The sequence below is a fragment of the Haplochromis burtoni genome, unplaced genomic scaffold (genome assembly GCF_018398535.1).
Source record: "Haplochromis burtoni strain Fernald_Lab_line unplaced genomic scaffold, NCSU_Asbu1 Contig_30, whole genome shotgun sequence".
Lineage (NCBI taxonomy): Eukaryota > Metazoa > Chordata > Actinopteri > Cichliformes > Cichlidae > Haplochromis > Haplochromis burtoni.
In genome coordinates, this window is record NW_024582391.1 from 761618 (window position 1) to 780426 (window position 18809).

The 18809-nt window shown below is 42.2% G+C and overlaps 1 protein-coding gene across 3 annotated transcripts in view; it reads right to left on the bottom strand.

Moving 5' to 3' along the window:
• adarb2 (adenosine deaminase RNA specific B2 (inactive)) overlaps nucleotides 1-18809 on the bottom strand; it is a 211742-nt gene that overhangs the window by 31461 nt on the left and 161472 nt on the right. For all 3 annotated transcript variants that reach the window (XM_014332433.2, XM_014332430.2, XM_014332432.2), the window contains one exon: nucleotides 9614-9728. In XM_014332433.2, coding sequence (XP_014187919.1) covers nucleotides 9614-9728 — 115 coding nt within the window. The remainder of the gene's footprint in view (nucleotides 1-9613; nucleotides 9729-18809) is intronic.

An 18809-nucleotide genomic window follows, 5' to 3' on the forward strand; every position in this document is an offset into this window, starting at 1 on the left:
GGGCAGTTATAGAAAAAATAGACCAGTAAAGACGAAAGGAAAAGTCTAGGGTAAAATTAAACTTTTACTCTTGAAAGTAGAATACCTGAAAATAAGTATTTGGCTTAAAGACTGAATGCATTAAAAAAAATGTATTTAAATATCGTTGAATGTGCTTTTTTTATTAGTATCTACTATCTGTGGCAGTAGCCACAGTTTTCAATATATTTATAACATTTTCTTGGAAGCAAAACAAGTTCTAAAGTCATTGTTGACACATTATCACATTTTAGGTTAGCACATTTGAGGTCTTAGGTAAACAGCTGTTTATTTATGCAACTAACAGATACTTAGCAGCATTATTCACTGGGCCATGTGAATAAGTCCAATATTTACTCTGTTTATTGCTTATTTTTTGGTCTCCACCAGCTTCTACAGAATATATGGCTCTTTGGGAGCTAAATATTTCACTAGGCTTAACACACTGGTTAGTTTAAGTTCATTATGGGAGCTTCTGTTTCCTCGACTCTTAAGGTGAGTCATTTTTTATTACGATTGCATTTGGGCCAGTGATGGTCATATATACACTGAGAAGGCATAACATTACGATCACTGACAGGTGAAGTGAATAACACTGATTATCTCTTCATGATGCCACCTGTTAGTGGGTGGGATATCGGGTTGCTGACCCCGTCCCCTGCGGAACAATGCCAAGAATGGACGATGATGCCTGTTCAGTTTACTGCTCACAAAAAACAAGCTCTTTTGTGTAAACTGGTCATTAACATAATTTGGTGTGTGTAGTTTCAGAAACACATAATCCTGTGCAATCTGATATAATCATATCTCGGTTTTCCTTGAAAAAAGTAGGTTTAAAATTCTGCACTATTACAGTACAGTATGAAGACTGTACAATCCTAAGAAAAACAGTATTGTGAGTTCAGCCATTGACATTCCCTGTAAGCAATGCAGTCCAACCCTTTCTCAGTGATAAAGCAAGTTCAAAAAGGTAACAGACTCTCCCAATTTCATTCTCCTGCTTTTCCTTGCCGTTCCACTTTGCGATTGTTTAGATCAATTTTGCAGTGGATAATTTCTGCAGCGCTGCTTGCTACCCTCCCATGAAATTGGCACTGAGGTTGCCTTCAGTTTGCAGGAGAAAGAAGAGGAGGGGGAGGACGAGAAATGAATGAAAGAGAGGGAGAGAGAAAGTGGGAGAGGCAGGCAGAGAGCCCACAGGCAGTATGCTGTTTTTAAACCAGGAATAATCAGCTGCATCTCACAAGTACAAAAAGAGATGGTCGAAAGGATCGAGGTAGAGTAGAGTCAAAGGCCTGAGGCTTCACACAAATACATCTGTTGATTACTGGGGATTCAAAGATGTCACACCTCGGGATAACAGCACTTTCAAAAAGCATGTACATCAGAGCAAGACCTGGAACTGCTCATTATAGCAGCTGCACTACATTAGTCAGTGCCTGTCAGAGCCCTTTAACTGGAAAACAAAGCTCACACCGCCTCACTATAGCAACCCAGAAGGTAAACACACTTTTTGACGCCACATACAGCTTAGACTCCACCCCCCCGTCTGCAAAGCCCTCGGTACATACAGGTATGTTTTTATAATGGTATTGTGATTACTGCTCCTGAACCTGACTTAGCCTACATGGAGGAAAAAGTGAGGTAGGAGGAGTGGTAATAATCAAGCAAAGCAGTGCAATTTCCCTGTCAAGAATTAAAGGGAATGTGCGCAGGCCTGCCAGGTCAAAGTGCGGGAAAATTGCACTCATATTCAAGTGATTGGCACCCAGACAAATCATATTCACGATTATTACTGGCATCATTTGAGGTCAAGTTGGGCAGTTTAACTTATTTGACTGAACACTGTGGTCAGCTGTGTGGCATATCACTGCTTCGTGTGTCACAAAATGGCTCGAGTGCTGTTAAAGTGAGTTAATTTCATTGGTCTTGATTGGTGTCAGTACCCGCGACTAAAATGTTCCTTTTCCTAATGACCTCGTGACTTCGAGTGTGCCACAAAACTGTCCTGCACATGCAAATTGTGCACCATTAACTGCTTGCTTGGGCCACTTTGGCCGGTGCCTCCTTCAACAAAGCAGAACATTAAGTTCTTCTACTGTATCTGAAGTAAAGACTAAAGAGACAGAGCTTACAGTCTCCAATGAGCAGGAGCTCTTTCGCCACAAAAGGAAATCAAAAGTGAGGCACTTTTTTATGCTGAACCAGGTTGTTTTATTCTTACATCTCAAAGTAAGTCAACACATTTATCAAAAAGCTACTGTATGCACTTCCTGAGTGTTTATGCTTAATGCTGCATTACTTTCAACCTACAATATGGTCCATTCCACTTGGGTCTGTCTCCATGTTGGAAAAATGGCCCCTCACCACCAGGCTGCATCACACTACATTACACAGCACTGCGGCAGACTGCGGGGCAGTTGTTTAGGCTCTTAAATGGCACATCTTCACTAAATTCACATTTTGCTTTACGAGGGCAGGACTGTGTTTAAAAGAGACTGGAAAACAGCGTGGTTCAGTCAGGTCATCGGCACCAACAGTGACACACACGGGGGAAAAAACAAGCTTGCAGTTTCACTCAGCGTATAGGTGCAGAGCTGCGATATAGACTTTTCCGTACACCAAAGTGTTTTCTGCCAGCTGAAAATCCAGAGTGTGTTGGAGGCAAAGTGTTTTTGTTTTTTTAGCTTTGGCACTTTTGTTGCTATGAGGCGGAATAAGTAGCATGTGCCTGACTCCAGTTGAGTCCAGCTTGATTGGCAGACCAACAATGAAGAAAATATTCCTTTAAGCATCATTTTTTTCCATTAACATTGTGATTTTGGAGATTTCATTTGGTATGGGCTCGAATACTCAGGGAGCTGCTGTACTGTAGCTAATAACACCAGGAGAAGTAAGATGTGACAGGTGGTTAGCGTAATGTTTGATCATTGTTTTAGAGGAGTTTAAAAGTACACAGCTCTGATGGTATGATTACCCCCTGCAGTATTCTCCTAAACGATACAGACAAACGCCCACATCAGCGCTGGTTCAGGAGTAGAAGCCGTTGAAATTGGGTCAACGAAAAGTTCTTCTACCAAAGAAAATAATTAAAGATAAATAAAATAAAGACAAAAACTAAAAATTCAATCACACTCCCCTTTTAAATGTGTTAACCACCTGATTTGAAAACTTTTATTTTAAAAGTACATTGAATGAGTTAAACGTTCTGACTTCCTCCTCACATCTATTCCACTGGTTCTGTCATGGGCTGTTTCTTTTCTTCCAGCATTTTGAGTTTCATGCCTTTTTGAATTATGACGTTCTTGTTTGTATACTTTAGGCTTCAGTCAGTTCTGTTGATATTGAGTTCTGTTTCCCTATTTAGTTCTTGTCTGTCTAGGTTCCTCCCATGTCTGTTTTCCCCACTATGTTAGTTATAGTGTCGTGTCTTCAGTGTGCAAGTGTGTAATGTCCCCGGTGTTAGTCTCCCTCGCCCCCTTGTGTGTTTCAGTATGTCTTTGTCCTCTTTGTGTCTGTGTTTCTGTGCATGTGTCTCTTCCCAGTTTATGTCTCCATGTTTTCTGTTTTATTTTGAAAGTCTTGTGTTCCGTGTTCAGTGTGTTTAGTTTTGCTTCCCATGTAGCGTCATGTTAATTTGCATCAGCTGTGTTCCCCGTGTGTTTCCACTTCCTAATCAATGTTGTGCGTATTTATGTGGTCTGCTGTCATTCATTTTTTGTCAGGTTGTCTTTTATGCATCCAGTTTAAACATTTTTAGGCACTTAGTTTAATGAATAGTCCTTCTTTCAGTTCACAATATTCAGATCATTTTAATTCTTAATTCTTTTAAACTGGGCAAGTGTAGCAAAAACAATGTCCAATGTGCAAAACGACAATAGGAAAATGACCCTACTTCCTGTTTCATCTTTGACCTCAATAATACTTTTAAAACTAATAATTAAGACCATTCAATCTCATTTAAAGTAGTATGATGTTAACTTTGTAAGTTAGCTTGAAACAGGTGTTAAAGCAGGACATGATTTATTGCAGCCATTCTCAGAATTTAAAATGCTATCATCTAATTTGAAATCTAAAAATCTTTTACATTGCATCAACACCTCTAATTGCACAACAGAGAGTTTTAAAGTTTGTGCTTTGACTCTAACCGGTGAACCATCGAGGCCAGATTAACCCTTCTTTAAACGTTAATATGATAGTTTAATGAATTAAGAAGCTAATTTGCTGATATCCTGCAGCTAAAATAAATGGCTCTTCCAAACTGTTCTAACTAATTTATTTGTAAAAGAAATGTTCTTATTACACCTTGTCCCAATCCTAATGCAAGTTCTGGTCTGAGGCCAGTGCTTTTTGATAAACCAGTAATCAGGAGTGTTTATCGCACACTTAATAGGTAGTTTAAGGAAGTACGTACAGAAATGTGGTGATTTAAATACTGTCCCTATACTGGTTTATTCTCCCCTACAATGACTGAGCAGATTTCTTGTTGGATGAATGGATTAAAGTAAAGCCAAGTTGATTTCAGTGGAAAAATGTTCTTATCCTAGAGAGTCGACTAATCAATAATCGCTTTGTAAGAAATGCAAGTAAGCAAAAGTGACAATGAAATATAATGAAAACTTTGTCATCAACAGAAAGTATCAAAAATCAATCTGTACTTTTAGTTCAATTAAAACATTTAAAGGAAAAACTTCAGTTTCTCTGTAACAGAGGGTTTGTAAAGTGCTGTAGTGTTATTTTTGGAGTACAGGATCTGAATACTCGTCTGCTGGAGTTCCTAAATAAACCTGCTGAAACCTAAACCGACTGTCAGCGAGCTGTTGTGAATTATTCCCGGAAATATAAGACTTCAACAAAGAAAGCTATTACATGTTTGAAGTGAAAAGTGAGCACAAATTGCTGAGGATACTTTACAGGCAATAACTATAAGAAACCACAGGGAGTGACATGACCGTGAACTTTGCAATGATCCATTATTATACATGCCAGCTGCAACTCAAAGACACTGGAAAGCGATTATCAGAATCCCTTTATTCTCTATGGTTATAAAACAGGGAAAATGTTTCTTAATAAGCCACCCATTATCTCTGAGCACCATAACGCAGACGTTAAAACATTTTTTTCTGAAGCAGACTAAGCTCTCAAGGTCAACTTTTAGTCAACTCATTTATATGCCATTTAGGTTGTGCTTCATGAATCCTATCTTTCATGTGTTCTTTCATCACAAGATGTTGGGTGATTACGCTGAATGTCATCCAAACCGTGTCGTCTGAATCGCAGCAAATCTCTGAAAATGCTCAGCAGCAGGGGAGAGGAAAAGGAAAAAACACGCACACACACAACTTGGCAAGAGTAGAGAACGCACCCTGTTGAATCTTTATTAGCTTTAACAGGAAATCGCTCTCAACATATAAGGCTGTCTTTGTGGAACGCTGCTGGAGCTCTCAAATTCTCGCTGCCGCAACAAATCCCGCGTGCATCTCTGCTCTGTTGTCAGACGTGATTGTTAAATGTTAAAATTTGCAACATCCATAAAACCAGATTAGGAGTAGAGAAATCCTTATTTGAAAATGGATGCGGAGACTTCGAACCATAGCTTAACTTACACTTGTAATTAACTTGCTTGAAACCCTTTGTTATCGTCTCTTCTCTCGGTCCCTGGGGTAAGCCTCGGAGGACGGCTTTCTCACTCCATCCCAACAAACAAATTTGAAGAAAGAAGAAAGGAGGAAAAGGGTATGCTTCTTTTTTAGCATCTTTCTATGAGCACTGTTTACCATCACCAGACAGCTGATGCGATTCAGATTGATTCAAATGAGATTTTCCACAATTTCTGACGATGCGTTCTGGCACTTTACTTTGGTAGTCGTCTCACAACTCTCAGCCTGGTGCTGAGGCTAATCTCACTCAGGTTGAAGCTCAAATGTCTTGGTGGGACTCCTGCAAGGGCGGGGGAGGAGGGTTCGCTCTCTGTCTATGGTTAAAAGACGGACCCTGATTAATATTCTCGAGGCAAAAGCCACGGAGACATGGAGAGAGGCAGAAAAGGAGGGCGGGGTGCAGAACAGGACTCCCCAGTGTTCCTGTCAAGTTTGGTGTCTGACTGCACGGATTCTGGCCACCACACTGCTGCCGCCGCCGCCTTACTGCGAATACTCGGCAGCCCTATGTCTGGATCTTTGAAGATAATGTGTGCTATTAATAAACAAACAGAAGCAATTACTGGGAGGGAGAGGAGAGGGTTTGGATTAGGTCAGGACGAGCGCCGGCCTCACTTTAGTCTAAACTGATGAGCTGCTGCACTCCAAAGACAGTTGAGATACCAATCCCTTCTCGCTGACCCCTGCACCCCCACAGCCTGCAGCCACAGAGCCAGATAAGACACCTGTGTGTGTCTGTGTCTGTGTGTGTGTGTGGTCATTTTTTATATTACAGTAGATCCCAGAGAGAGCGAAGGCCCTGTGTTTCGTACCATGACTTTTACTATATATCTTCTCACATAGCATTGCTGCATAAGTTATTTATCTCAATTTACGTGTGCCTTTCATTTCTTGGGGTGGAGGTTATTGTTTTATTTACTAATATGTGAAGAAAATATGTCAAAATTTGGCTCATTCTTTTTTCTTTTTTTTTAGTTAATAATTGATCCATTACTTTTTTTTTTATGATTTTTTATCTTTAAATGATAAAAAACACCCCAAAACAAAACAGAAAACAGAGTCTGTTACAGGTTAGGTTAGGTCAGAGGTCGGCAATCCTGGGCACGCGCGCCACAGTTGGCACGCGAAGGGTTAACTGATGGCACGGCCATAGCTGGACTGGCCATCGGGCATTTGCTTGATGGGCCGATGATTTTTATTTTTGTAACGGTATAAACAATGAAAGGTGGTGGATTGGCCAGATGCTGGCTGATGTGTAAAAATAACTCAGTTGTTTGGTGGTGGCTATGGCGGAGCTGCCACAGATTCAGTAAAATTAACAAGTGGTGGAGGCCAGCAGGTGGATGAGGGAGAGGGGAGGCAGGAGGAGGAGAGACCCGAGGTGGCCGCCGGTCCAAGTGTCAGGTGAACTGAACTTCAGGTAAGAAGTTATGACCTGCAGTCTATCTGGGTCAGATATAAACCAAGTTTAGGTGGAGTTTATTTTCGTTGTGCTGACTTTTCACAGTCAGTTACAATAACTTGTACTGCGTGAGCTAGCATGACGGAGTTTCTATACAGCTGGGTGGGTGCTATGATGTTAATGATAGTGAACTTTTTTTTCATAAGGTTAGTAGAGTTGCCAACTGTCCTGTAAAAAGACGGAATCGTCCCGTATTCAGAGAAAATATTGCGCGTTTCGTGTTGAGCTGAGAAGGGACGCAGTTTGTCCAGGACTTCAGCTAGAATGAAAAAAGAAACAAAGGTGGGTTTATTCTGTCGTTACGCTGCACAGCTGTCTCTTCTTCTCATTCTTTCCCCTCCCTCTCCTGTTGCTACTTTAATCATGAAACTGATCAATGATCAGCTGATCGGCTTTTCTCTCTTGTTTGTTTATCGCCCACTTTGCGCCAGAAAGAAAGAGTGTCGCACTAAACAACAGCAGCACACATAATTGGAACTATGGCACGAAACCACTTCCAAGACATCACGCTAAAGCGTAGGTGTTGCATGATGTCTTCGTGCCATAGTTACAATTATCTGTGGGTTTCCCAGGTTTGCTGACCAGCAGTCATTTAGAGATGGAACCCTGTTAACCCCCTTTTCTAAGTAGCTGACAGCTGGTAACTGTGCAGGGGCGGGTCTAGCAAAGTTTTGCCAGGGGGGCAGGTAGGGCATTAACAGGGAAAGGTGGGCACAAAAACTTTCTTATTCTCATTTAAAATATCTAGCTGTTATTAAATAATTATCTGAAGCTTACAACCAAAGTTTTTATCTGACATAAAATGTATAGAAATCATACATATACCAACCAGATTGTACATCACTGTCAGAACAGCATTTGGCTAAAAATAACTTAGCCTACTGTAAGAGGGACGTTGTTAGCTTTCCACATTCCGACACTTCAAAAGCTTCAGGAGCTTTCCGCTCAGCACAGCATCAGCACCACGGAGATACACGGATACATCCGTAGACGCGAGACACAGTGCATTTTTGGGACTTTCAGGAGTATGGACCAATGTTTTATTTTCTGAACAAACCAGAAATCTTTAATGAGCAGCTAGATTTGTCTTGCATTAACTGGCTGAGTTAATGCCAGTTAATGCAACATCGAAGCAGCTGGAATCCACAGCTGTGTGTGTTCATGGAGCTGCATTTTCACCTGCTGGACATCACTGCCTGACAAGTTTAACTGTCTTCAGAACATTGCAGAGGCCTTATTGACAGTATTTGGCTCTACATATCTGTGTGAGCAGATTTTCTCTCACATGAGTCCTCAGGTAGCCGTTTGAATGCTAGACACTTGGAGACCTGTGTTTCTGAATGGGAGACCAGAGATCCCATTAACATGTGTATCTCTGTATTAACAGATATGCCATATTGGCCCAGTTTATTTTGCTTATTAAATGGCCGATTTTCACGGCATATTCTGCACCACATCTCTGTGCGTTCATCATTTGTTTGAAGCCAGCTCACCTCCTGCAACCACTTTTCCGAGAAGACGCGCTTCTTTTGCGGTTCGGACTTCTTCTGACATTTCTTTGGAGGTGGAGGAACATCAAAGTAATTGCTTAAAGGAGCTTGCTTCTTCGACATCTTTAAGTTCTAAACAAATGTCTGTCCTCCTCCAGAGAATCTTATGTACGCAAACGCGCGTTGCAACTTCTTATGTGGTGAGCATCTTTTATTTTGACAGCGAATGCGCACCTGCGGACCACTTTTGTGCACCCCTGCTTATAAAAAACAGATTTAGAAACCTGACAGCTTACTTCGTATAAACTTAATGCGAGATCATCCTGGCGTGGATGTGTGCCATGCAACTCTATAGAATTATTATAAGTGATGTGGAGTGCGTGTGGAATATGCTGAAGCAGAAATAACACACGTCTGTGTGTGGGAGGCCCCGATCGACTACAACAAACAGCACTCCTGTAAGACAAAGATGTAGTCATGTAAATGTCTAGAAATGGAACTCATTGTTTCACACTTTAGGAGAAAAGCAGATTGAAGCCTCCTCCTACTTACTGTTCCTTCACTGAGTCACTCCGTCAGGTTTCAGATTAAGGTGATCTAGTTAAAATTCCCACTGTGACATCTGGAACTCCTGTCAAAGCTCCATGAGCACTGAAAGTCCAGTATGCAGTGAGGATGACTGACACTCACTACCATGTCTCATTCTCCTCAGAGATTCTAAGCAGTCAATAATTCATCAGGAAGGTATACTCTCATGTAAGGGTGCAAGGTACAGCATGGAGTGGAAACTTTCTCCCTCTTCCCACCCTCAGTTTGTCATTTCTTTCTCAACCTACAGACAGTCCCTTCCCCATCTCTTCCTTGTTCTCCCTCCTTCACTCACTCACTCCCCCCCCCCACACACACACCTTACTGTCTCAATTTATATTGCACCACTTCAATAATTCAAAGTGATATATAAAAGTCAATGAAATTTGCCATACCTCGGGTCATTACGATGCCTGCCAGGGATTTGTGCCGAGCGTGCACAGGACTGCAGCCGCCCACCAGCGACCGGTACTTCTCCCTCACCAAGTGGAATATTGAATCAGCAAAGTCCTGAAAAACACAATCGCTCCCTTAATTTCTACTGGACACAATCTGTGGAGACCGTCTACCCGGGTTTAAATTTGCTGCACTTGGTTAACCTGTTCAGGTAAACAGAGTGAGGTTTAGGGAGATTATCCTAAAAGCCAACTTACCTGTTTAGCTATGAGTGCATAGAGATCATCGAAATGCTCGAGGCATCGGTATGAAAAAAGATTTCCAACAGTAGCACACAGCAACTTGATTATTATTGAAAGGTTTCAGCTGGAAAGCTCTACACACAGTATTATTAATTCAATGATACCTGATAGCCATGAGTGTTTTAGATCTTAGATGATGCATTTAATCTGTATATCCTCATCTGGTTGTTAAAGAGACACAACATGCACATTTTGTTAAGCTCTTCCCCACTTAACCTTCCTGCTTACATGATCTGACCAAGCAGTGTTGCAATTGTGATGCAAATGTAAAGTTTTCATTGAGCAGCCGTTAACTTTAACAGCAGAAGAGTTGGCTATATGCTGTCATGTACTCATTATCGTTTCTGCCAGCATATCCCAAAATAAAAGCCACTTGTCCCAGACCCCATTGTTTCCTGTCTGACTTCACTGGAGTGCACGATCGTGCTGGACACCATTTTTCAGTTCTCATTTCCTCCACCATCTGCCATTTGGAGCGCCTCTAAAAACTTGCTGTTTTTGCTTCTCGGTCTGACCGACATTACACATGCTGATTTACTGGAGATAAAATGCAAAGTATGAAATAAAACTGTGCTCTCTATGTACATTTACCCCTCCACCTCCGACTCAACACTTCTCACCAGACATCCACTAAATCCACACTGTTCACCAGATGTTTGCCGAGACATGGGCACGGTTTTCGCACCCTTTGGAATTTTTAATGCTCTTTACTCGAGTAGTAATTAAGGGCTTAGTCTCCAAGCAGTCTCCACGCCAACTGTAGAGCGCAAACGGATCACTGGGAGATGGCAACAGAGTGGCAGTGGAGTGGGCCTTTTGGACAGATTGAAGCCCGCAGTGGCTAAAAGGACATCAACAGATGCCACAGTAACAGACGTACAGAGTGAGAGAGGAGCAGAGAGATTAAGGGCAAACAGAAAAAAAGGCGAGGAGAGCAAATGAATGAGCATATTGCACATTATAGCCCTCGTCAAGGCTGTGAAATACTCTCACAGTAGGAACTGGCGGTGGAGGTGCTCACAGCTTGTGTTGCGGTGGGTGGCGTGTGGGTGTGTATGTATGGACACGGGCATATTGGTGCTTTGACACCGGTGTCAGCCCGAAGCTTTTTCGGCGAGTAGAACAGGAAGGAGCAGTGAAAAGTCATCACGGTCAATAACTTAGCACAGAGGTTCTCAGCTAACGGTTGGGTGACAGGTCAAAACTGGGGCGAGTCTCCTTATTTTTAACAACAGGCAACGAAGACAAGAAAAGACACATTTCCTCTACCGCTATTTACTTGATGCTTGGCTAACACTTCACTGTTACTCGGCATTGCTGCCAGTTTTCGGTTTTACAGTCGGCGGCAATGATCAGTAAACATCCTCATTCCAGATTCACCTCTGAAATATAGTTATAAGGCATATTTTGCTTTGTCATGCCAAAAGACATTTTAAAGCCAAGAAACTCTTCACGAGACAGCTCAAAACCAAATAAACAGTTTGGGACATGGACTATGACAATAATGTTTTACATGTGTCAGAAGTGAATAAACAGGTATACAAAAATGCCTCTTTTTTCAAGACAGTTTTAAAGGTGCAGTAAGTAGAATATGTGGGGTGGCTGTAGGTAAGGAGGTGCAGCCGGTCATCTACCTATCCAGAGGTTGGTGCTTGGATCCCTGGCTGCTCCTGCATGTATCCTAAATATCCTTAGACAAGATACTAACCCCAAAGTGGCAGCGCATGCATTCATTGGAGTATGAACACATGTGTATGTTAGATAGAAGACACTTAAATAAGACATGCTGTATAAAGACCTTTGAGTGCTCGAGTAGAAAAGTGCCAGTGCATTTACAATTCATCTTATGTTACTCTAGACAGTCTGCACTGCCAAATATTGCACACAGTCAACCCTCATGATGATCTACTGGAACAACTGCACAACATTTTGGACTGTGCCTCCAGTCCAAAAGAAAACTGGCATCTTCTGGACTCCATCATGGCCGTTTGCCAAGAGTTTCAGCCAACACAACTGCTTGGTTTACAACACGAGCAGCAGAAGGTCAGAATTATAGAGTCGTTAAAAAAGAAGAATAACATCTCTGGCCTTTCTTTCATGTTGGACAAACACATAGCAAGGGTAGCATCCACATTCTGATAGATATCCAACCATTTTCTGTTGCTTATCCGGGTCTGATCTACAGGGCAGCCCTTCTTCTCCCCAGCCACCCACCCCAGCTGATGAGGGGACACCAAGCCATTCCCAAGTCAGCTGAGAGATGTAATCCCTCCAGTGTGTCCTGGGTTTGCATGTGCTCCTCCCATTAGGACATGCTGGAAACACCTCACCTAGGAGGCATCCTACCCAGATACTTGAACCACCTCAGCTGGCCCCTGATGTGGAGGAGTAGTGGCTCTAGTTTGGGATCTTAGGCTGCAATTCCGATTTTTTGATCAAATCCGATTTTTTTGTCTGCTTGTTCATACTACAGAATCTGCAGATTATACAGTACAAATAAAATGTTCACGTTGTCTTCCCAACAGTTTCACTAACATCTACACGGGATGGCCAGGAAGCGTTCACGATGTCTTACGTCACTGCCTTGTGTCAGTGACGTAAAAGACGGATTTAATGCGACATATATATAAAGCAGTCGCTTTCTGAAACATCAGATATGTATTGGATTCAGTACCACATACGAAAGTGACCCAGGTCGGATTTGAAAATCGGATTTGTGCTGTTCACACTGTCATACCATGATCGGATATATTGTTGCATAGGGTCAAAAAAGTCGGATTTGATGCACTTTCGCCTGCAGTGTGAACGTAGCCTTATTCTTGAGGTCGCTATCCAGAGCCTGCGGCCATAAATAACAGGAATACAGACTGACCAGAACAACAGCTTTGCCGTAACCCAGCTTCAGTTCATCTCTCCACAACAGCGCTCCCCAACCGCGAGAGTTGAGGCTCAGGGGTGAAATTTATGGTTTTCAGGGTTTTTATCGTTATTTTGTTTTAATCGTTTTTATTGTTAACTCGGTTTCCCTGGGTCTTTTCCCGTGTGTTATGAATAAATCTTCTTCTTTTTTGGTACCGGTACTGGTTTTATTTTGTTGTATTTATCTGTGACACCTTAAAAGCCGGTTCGTGAAAATATTGTCAGACATAAACCGGTCCGTGGTGCAAAAAAGGTTGAGGACAGCTGCTCTACATCACAGCATGAAGCTATAGAGGAGATTTCTTCACTTTCTTCATTTTATCAGTCGCTTCAGATCATTTTTCAAGGTCTTAAACAGACACATTTACTGTAAGTAGCTTTAATCCATTTTTAAACTAACAGTCTGCACCTTTAATACGCACAGCCCTACTCAGTGACCTGCAGCATGTGTGGAATAACAGTAATTAGTTTCCCTGTTAAAAAAATCCAACCTTTTGTGCTGTTGTTAATAGGAAACAGCTGATACTCACTAATGTATTTTTATGTCAGCACAGCAGATGGACTTGGACACTCAGTCTTTTTCTTTCACTTTATCGTTAATATGAATAACTATAACCATATAGTTACATAGTTACGAATATCTACAATTATAACTATATTAACTGTACAACAATATTAACAGCTGTTGCTGTAAAACCATCAAAGTTTACAAAGGAGGGACTCCATTAAAACCTGTTAGATGTTACGCGGTGACAGTGAAATTCTGTTTTTAGTTTACTCTTCCACCACTTTTGCAAAAGACATAATAATGTGTAACAACTGAAAAACACATAATTTGTGTAAATTTATTAATCGCCCGTAAAGATAATCGCACCTACGAGCGTTATTTGGGAGTGCCGCTAACAAGCTATTTAGTCCTGTTTAGTAAACCTGACACTGACAGTCTAAATTTGATACCTGTAACGGGTGGAACACCTGTTGTGTAGTGAATGACCTGTAGAGGGTGTAAAATAAAAAGCCTAAATCTCACATGTCAGAATAACAAGTTTCTACAGCAATAAAGAAATAAAGAACAACCTGGTAACAATGTGTTGGTTTGTTTTTTTTAAATAATATGCTTGAAAAATGAACTAAACATATAATTTCATATGAACACAAAGAGCCTCGATTGTTTTTGTTACCCAGTCATTTGCTTTGCCTTCTATAAAATGTGGATGTTGTCCTTTAAAAAACACAAAGTTGGAGCAAAGTGTGGATAGTTGTTATTCATTAAATGTCGAGTAAAACCAGCAAAAATATAAATCACATAGATTTTTGCCCAAAGACAAGGAAATTTAATGATAATTTTGTAATATTTGGCAACATTCCTGTCAATTTATTCTGAGTTTATAATTAAAATTCCACAGTTAAAATAATCCCTAGTATGTAGAAGATTACCAAGAGAAAACCATCCTCGCTCTGCCACGAGTCCTGCAAAATGTTCTGATTCTACACGCAGTAACAAAACCTGTGGGGAAAAAAAACCCTGCCTTGGTTCTTGCTCCTGAAAGTGACATCCAATTAATTTGAACAGAATCCTGCTTGGCTTGGCAGCGTCAGCTGGTGTCGGGCACATTCTGAACCCAGAGTCAAGTCCTCCATCCCTCCTAAAGGCCTTTTCATTGATGACATTACAGAGGTGAGAGAACGTGGCAGCTCGGAAAGGCCCGGAGAGCAAAGGTGGAATAGACCCTGGCAAACAGCCCAGCTTTTTGTCCCTCCCTCCTGCTTCTTCCTCCTCCTCCACCTCTCCTTTAACTCTCTCTCCTCTCATCTCTGTCACTCTCTCTCTCTGTCGAGTCATCTTTCCTCATTCTCGTCTCATCTTTTTACCTCCTTGCTTTTTCATTCCTTTCCTCTCTTCCTTTTTCCTCCTCCTGCTAACTCTGTCTCTCAGGTTGGTTTGTGATAGAGGGCAGTGATGTGCCGACTGTGATTCAGAACCTATAATTTCCACATGGAAACAGCATAATCATGAACCTAATCTGCATCACCCGACTGAAAAGAAAAAAAGGCCTCAGCTCCCTTCCTGCATTCTCTTTTCTCTGTTTATATTATCAAATATCTAAATACATACCTCTGTCTGTACGGTGTCCCCCTATCATTTCCCTCACATTGACACGCACATACACACACTCATATACGCACACTCATTCCTCAGTGGGGGAGTTGAGTGCCACCTTTAGTGTGGGCCTAATGTGGCAGAAAAACGGGGCCAAGGATCTCACTCATCGGTCAGGGAGAACATCGGCCTGCCGCACAGCGAGAAGGAGGACCGGCTGGCTTGCTTTCGGATCAACATCAAGGTTAGCGCCGCTCCTCTACAGCTACGTTTGGGAATTTGGTATTCAAACTCTGTCTCAGGTAACTGATATAAACTGCACTCTGAATGCACCTCAGGAAAGTGCTGTAGTGGCTGTTGTGTTGCTCAGCCCACCTGGTGTCTTTGCCGCATTAGTTCTGACCAATTTACTTGGCAATTCCTCCGGGCATCCCGAGGGTGGAGAAAACAAGCAACGGCGGTTATTTAGTAACATCTGCAGCTGCGCACGATGAAATTTACTGCCATAATATCACAATCAGCTTGAATCAGGGGGAGCTGAAATTAGCAAAATTAAAGCAAAATTAGAAAGAAACAGTGACCTCTGACTCTGTCTGGTCTGACTGAAATCCAAGTCGCACTCAAGCATGTTTGTAACTACATCAGTTAGCAACATTTGGCAACCCTCTAGCAACCAGTCAAGCACTGACATGCTTAAATACATGTGATTCTACATATTTGTAGGTGGTTATGTACAAAAATGTAGTTCTGCCTCTACTGTTTAAAGCAATTATTCTGGTCAGAACTGAGAATATTTAACATATTATTCATCAAACTTGAAACTCATCAAAAAGGGCCACGGACAGTACAAAAGATGGACGTGGTCTGAAAAGTGCACCCAGTGCAAAAGTGCCTAAACCTACATTCTTTTAATAGCCACCAGAGGGCGATAGTTGTGGTTGGAAAGACTTAAAAAGACTGTTTAAGTCCTACCTTTGACTTGTTCTCTGTATAGACTTTCCTTATGAGTTTATAGGCTCAGACACACATTTCAGGTAAAACGTTGAGCCTCTGTTGTAAATATAACTAATAAGTTTCATGCTCATTTGCTAACAACCACCGATTGATAAGTTGTTGTTTTCAAAACATCAAGAGTGAAATGGTGAAAATGTTCATGTTGAGGCATTAAAATAGATTTGATGCTGTCTATGTGGGAGATATGGGAGCATCCGTTTGGGAGTTAGGGTCCAGTGATGGGTGTTTTTGAATGGGCTAAAGAAAAAACAACAACACATGGAAAAACACAATCATTTCAACTTTGTTTATCTTGTTTCCATAAAAAAAAATCTGCTTTTAGAAATCAGATTTTAAAGCAATAAGTAATTAGCTGACATCTCCTCTTAGCATGGATCCCTGTAAAAATACTGTAGCCAGATATACGACCAACTGTGGTGCATATTCCTCATGACTACAACATCAGCATTCAAGCAACCAATCGTCCCTTCAGTTAGAATCTAGCAGCTAAAGATAAAAGTACCCCTCTGCTAACTAGCTAGCTGCTGTTTGGTTGGAAACAAGAAGCATGCTACAGATAAAGCATAAACAGACACATAACGGTGTAATAATACAGTGCAATATAGTGCTACATCATTTGACGTGAATGCATTTAAACTCTTACTGTCAAAAGATTATTTATCACAGCTTTCTTAAGTCACACAACCAAAACAAAGACACTGAGACAACAGTAAGAAGCATATCTGCAGGTCTTCAAATTATTTGTGAGTGTGATAAAGAATGAAGTTAAATGTAGGTAAGAATTTTCAATACACTGCTGTCATATTTTTTATCTGTCCATCCAACCATTCCCCCCTCACCGCCCCCCGTCTGTTCGTGCACGTAAACAGTTTGGCGTCTTCCTCCAAGGTAATGTGGAAATTCACCAACAGTCCTCCTGCTGCCTTTCCTCTGAAGTCAATATTGTGCCAGAAACACAAAATGTCAACAGGAAATTTTTCTCCACTGCTGCTTGACCTAGAAGTCTGCGCGTGCTGGCAGGAGCGATGGCGTGTGTGCCTGTGTGTGCGCGACAGGAAAAAAAAAGTTCAACTGTGTCATTTATTGTTTAGCACTACGGCCCCCAAATGGAAATACTGACGCGAAACTCCAGCTTCATCAGTGATTGTGTTTAAGGCCCTCGGTAACGCTGCCCGTATGTTTCTGCACATCCTCAGTTAATCTGGTGAAACTGAAGCAGCCACGATGTGTGTGTGTGTGTGTCCATGTGTGTCACTCCTCCATGAACATCACTGCATGATTTTTACCCCACCCTCGGGGTAACACACACCCACACACACACACACACACACACACACACACACACTATGACACACACACACACACACACACACACACACACTTCAACCCACCACCCTCACACCTTATCACCCGCCTGCAGAGCAGCCCAGGCTGCATAAAAATGGGGCCATGTCTTATATTTCTTTATAGAGGTATTTAACAATTCATTCTCCTGAGTTTTAATAGTGTCTGCCCTCTGCCTAGATATCCCCCCCGCCCACCTCCACCACCACCCACACACCCTGTGCCTCCACCATCAGCCCTGCCTCCCTTCTCCCCATCCCTCGCCTGCCGCCGAGCATGAGGCTTTTGAAAATGGATATCTATTCATTTGGTGGAAACGCTGCCTCTGGGGGCTTTTTAGGTTCTCAAAAAAGCCCGACTCCTCACGGTGAGACAGATTTCCCTCTTGTTTGTTCTCCATATGATGTAAAGCATCGCTCTCGCTCCTAAATCTTTCTGCTCCTTCTCTTGCTGGCCTCTCGATCTGTATCATAAGAGGAAAATCAAAACAAAACTCATATGTCACTTCTCAGATCTCCTTTCAGCGGTCGCTCTGCTGTCTTGCCTTTTGATGACAGTGAGAGATGTGGTTGTGCCACGTGACAGCGACAAAGTGCAACCTGCAGGACTTGAACTGTGTAAAATTTGGGAAACGCTGTGAAACACTTTTGCACCTCGCCTCTAACCAGATCTAACCTTTTCCTGCACTATGGCCAGATGGCCCTGCAGCCCATGGAACAGATTTCACTTTGTGTGTGTGTCAAACTTTCTGCCTGAACAGCGGGGCCTTGTCAGTCAGATCAGGCAGCCGGGCTGCACCATGCGGCCGTCGTCATCATAACAAGAGGCTTTTTCCCTTTCAAACCACATGCTTGATGTTAGCAAGAGAGAACAAAGGCAGATGAAGAAGCACCAGAGAGAGTGAGAGAGAATGACAGAGATGGTGCATTTGATCTGTCTTTGCCACAGCGCTCCTCTCCGTCTTTCCCTGGTGTGGGTGAGAGATAGGGGGAAGATGCAATGCTGCACCACAGGTTTCCAGCAGCAAAGCAGAGCTCAAGCAGAGATTCCTCATTAGGCTTGAAAAGGTGGGAACCACGACGACGAGCTTGGTGCATGTGGTAAGGATCAGAGTCAAGGATGAGCTACCACAAAAATGATAACCTCATCCAAAAAAACAAGGGCACCGCTTTCTAGAAATGATGCTAAACATAGAAGTGTTTCATTATGACTTTGATGTTCTCCACTTGGGGCTGCAATCAATCCCTGTGTTACAGTGTAACGATCCATCCCTCCTGTACAGCCAAATTCACGACAAGGGCAAGCGACCACTTATAATATATGTACAATGGGATTTTTAGCCACAGACCCGGCGTGTCTCTGAGGACGATAACGTAAGCCTGTGGATTCACTGGATGGTCCGCCACTTTGGATGCCGACAGATCACTGGATGAAACAAATGTCCATGTGGATCCAGTCTTAAAGGGACAGTTCATTCCACCAAAAAAAACCCAACAAATTTGATCTGGCCTACAG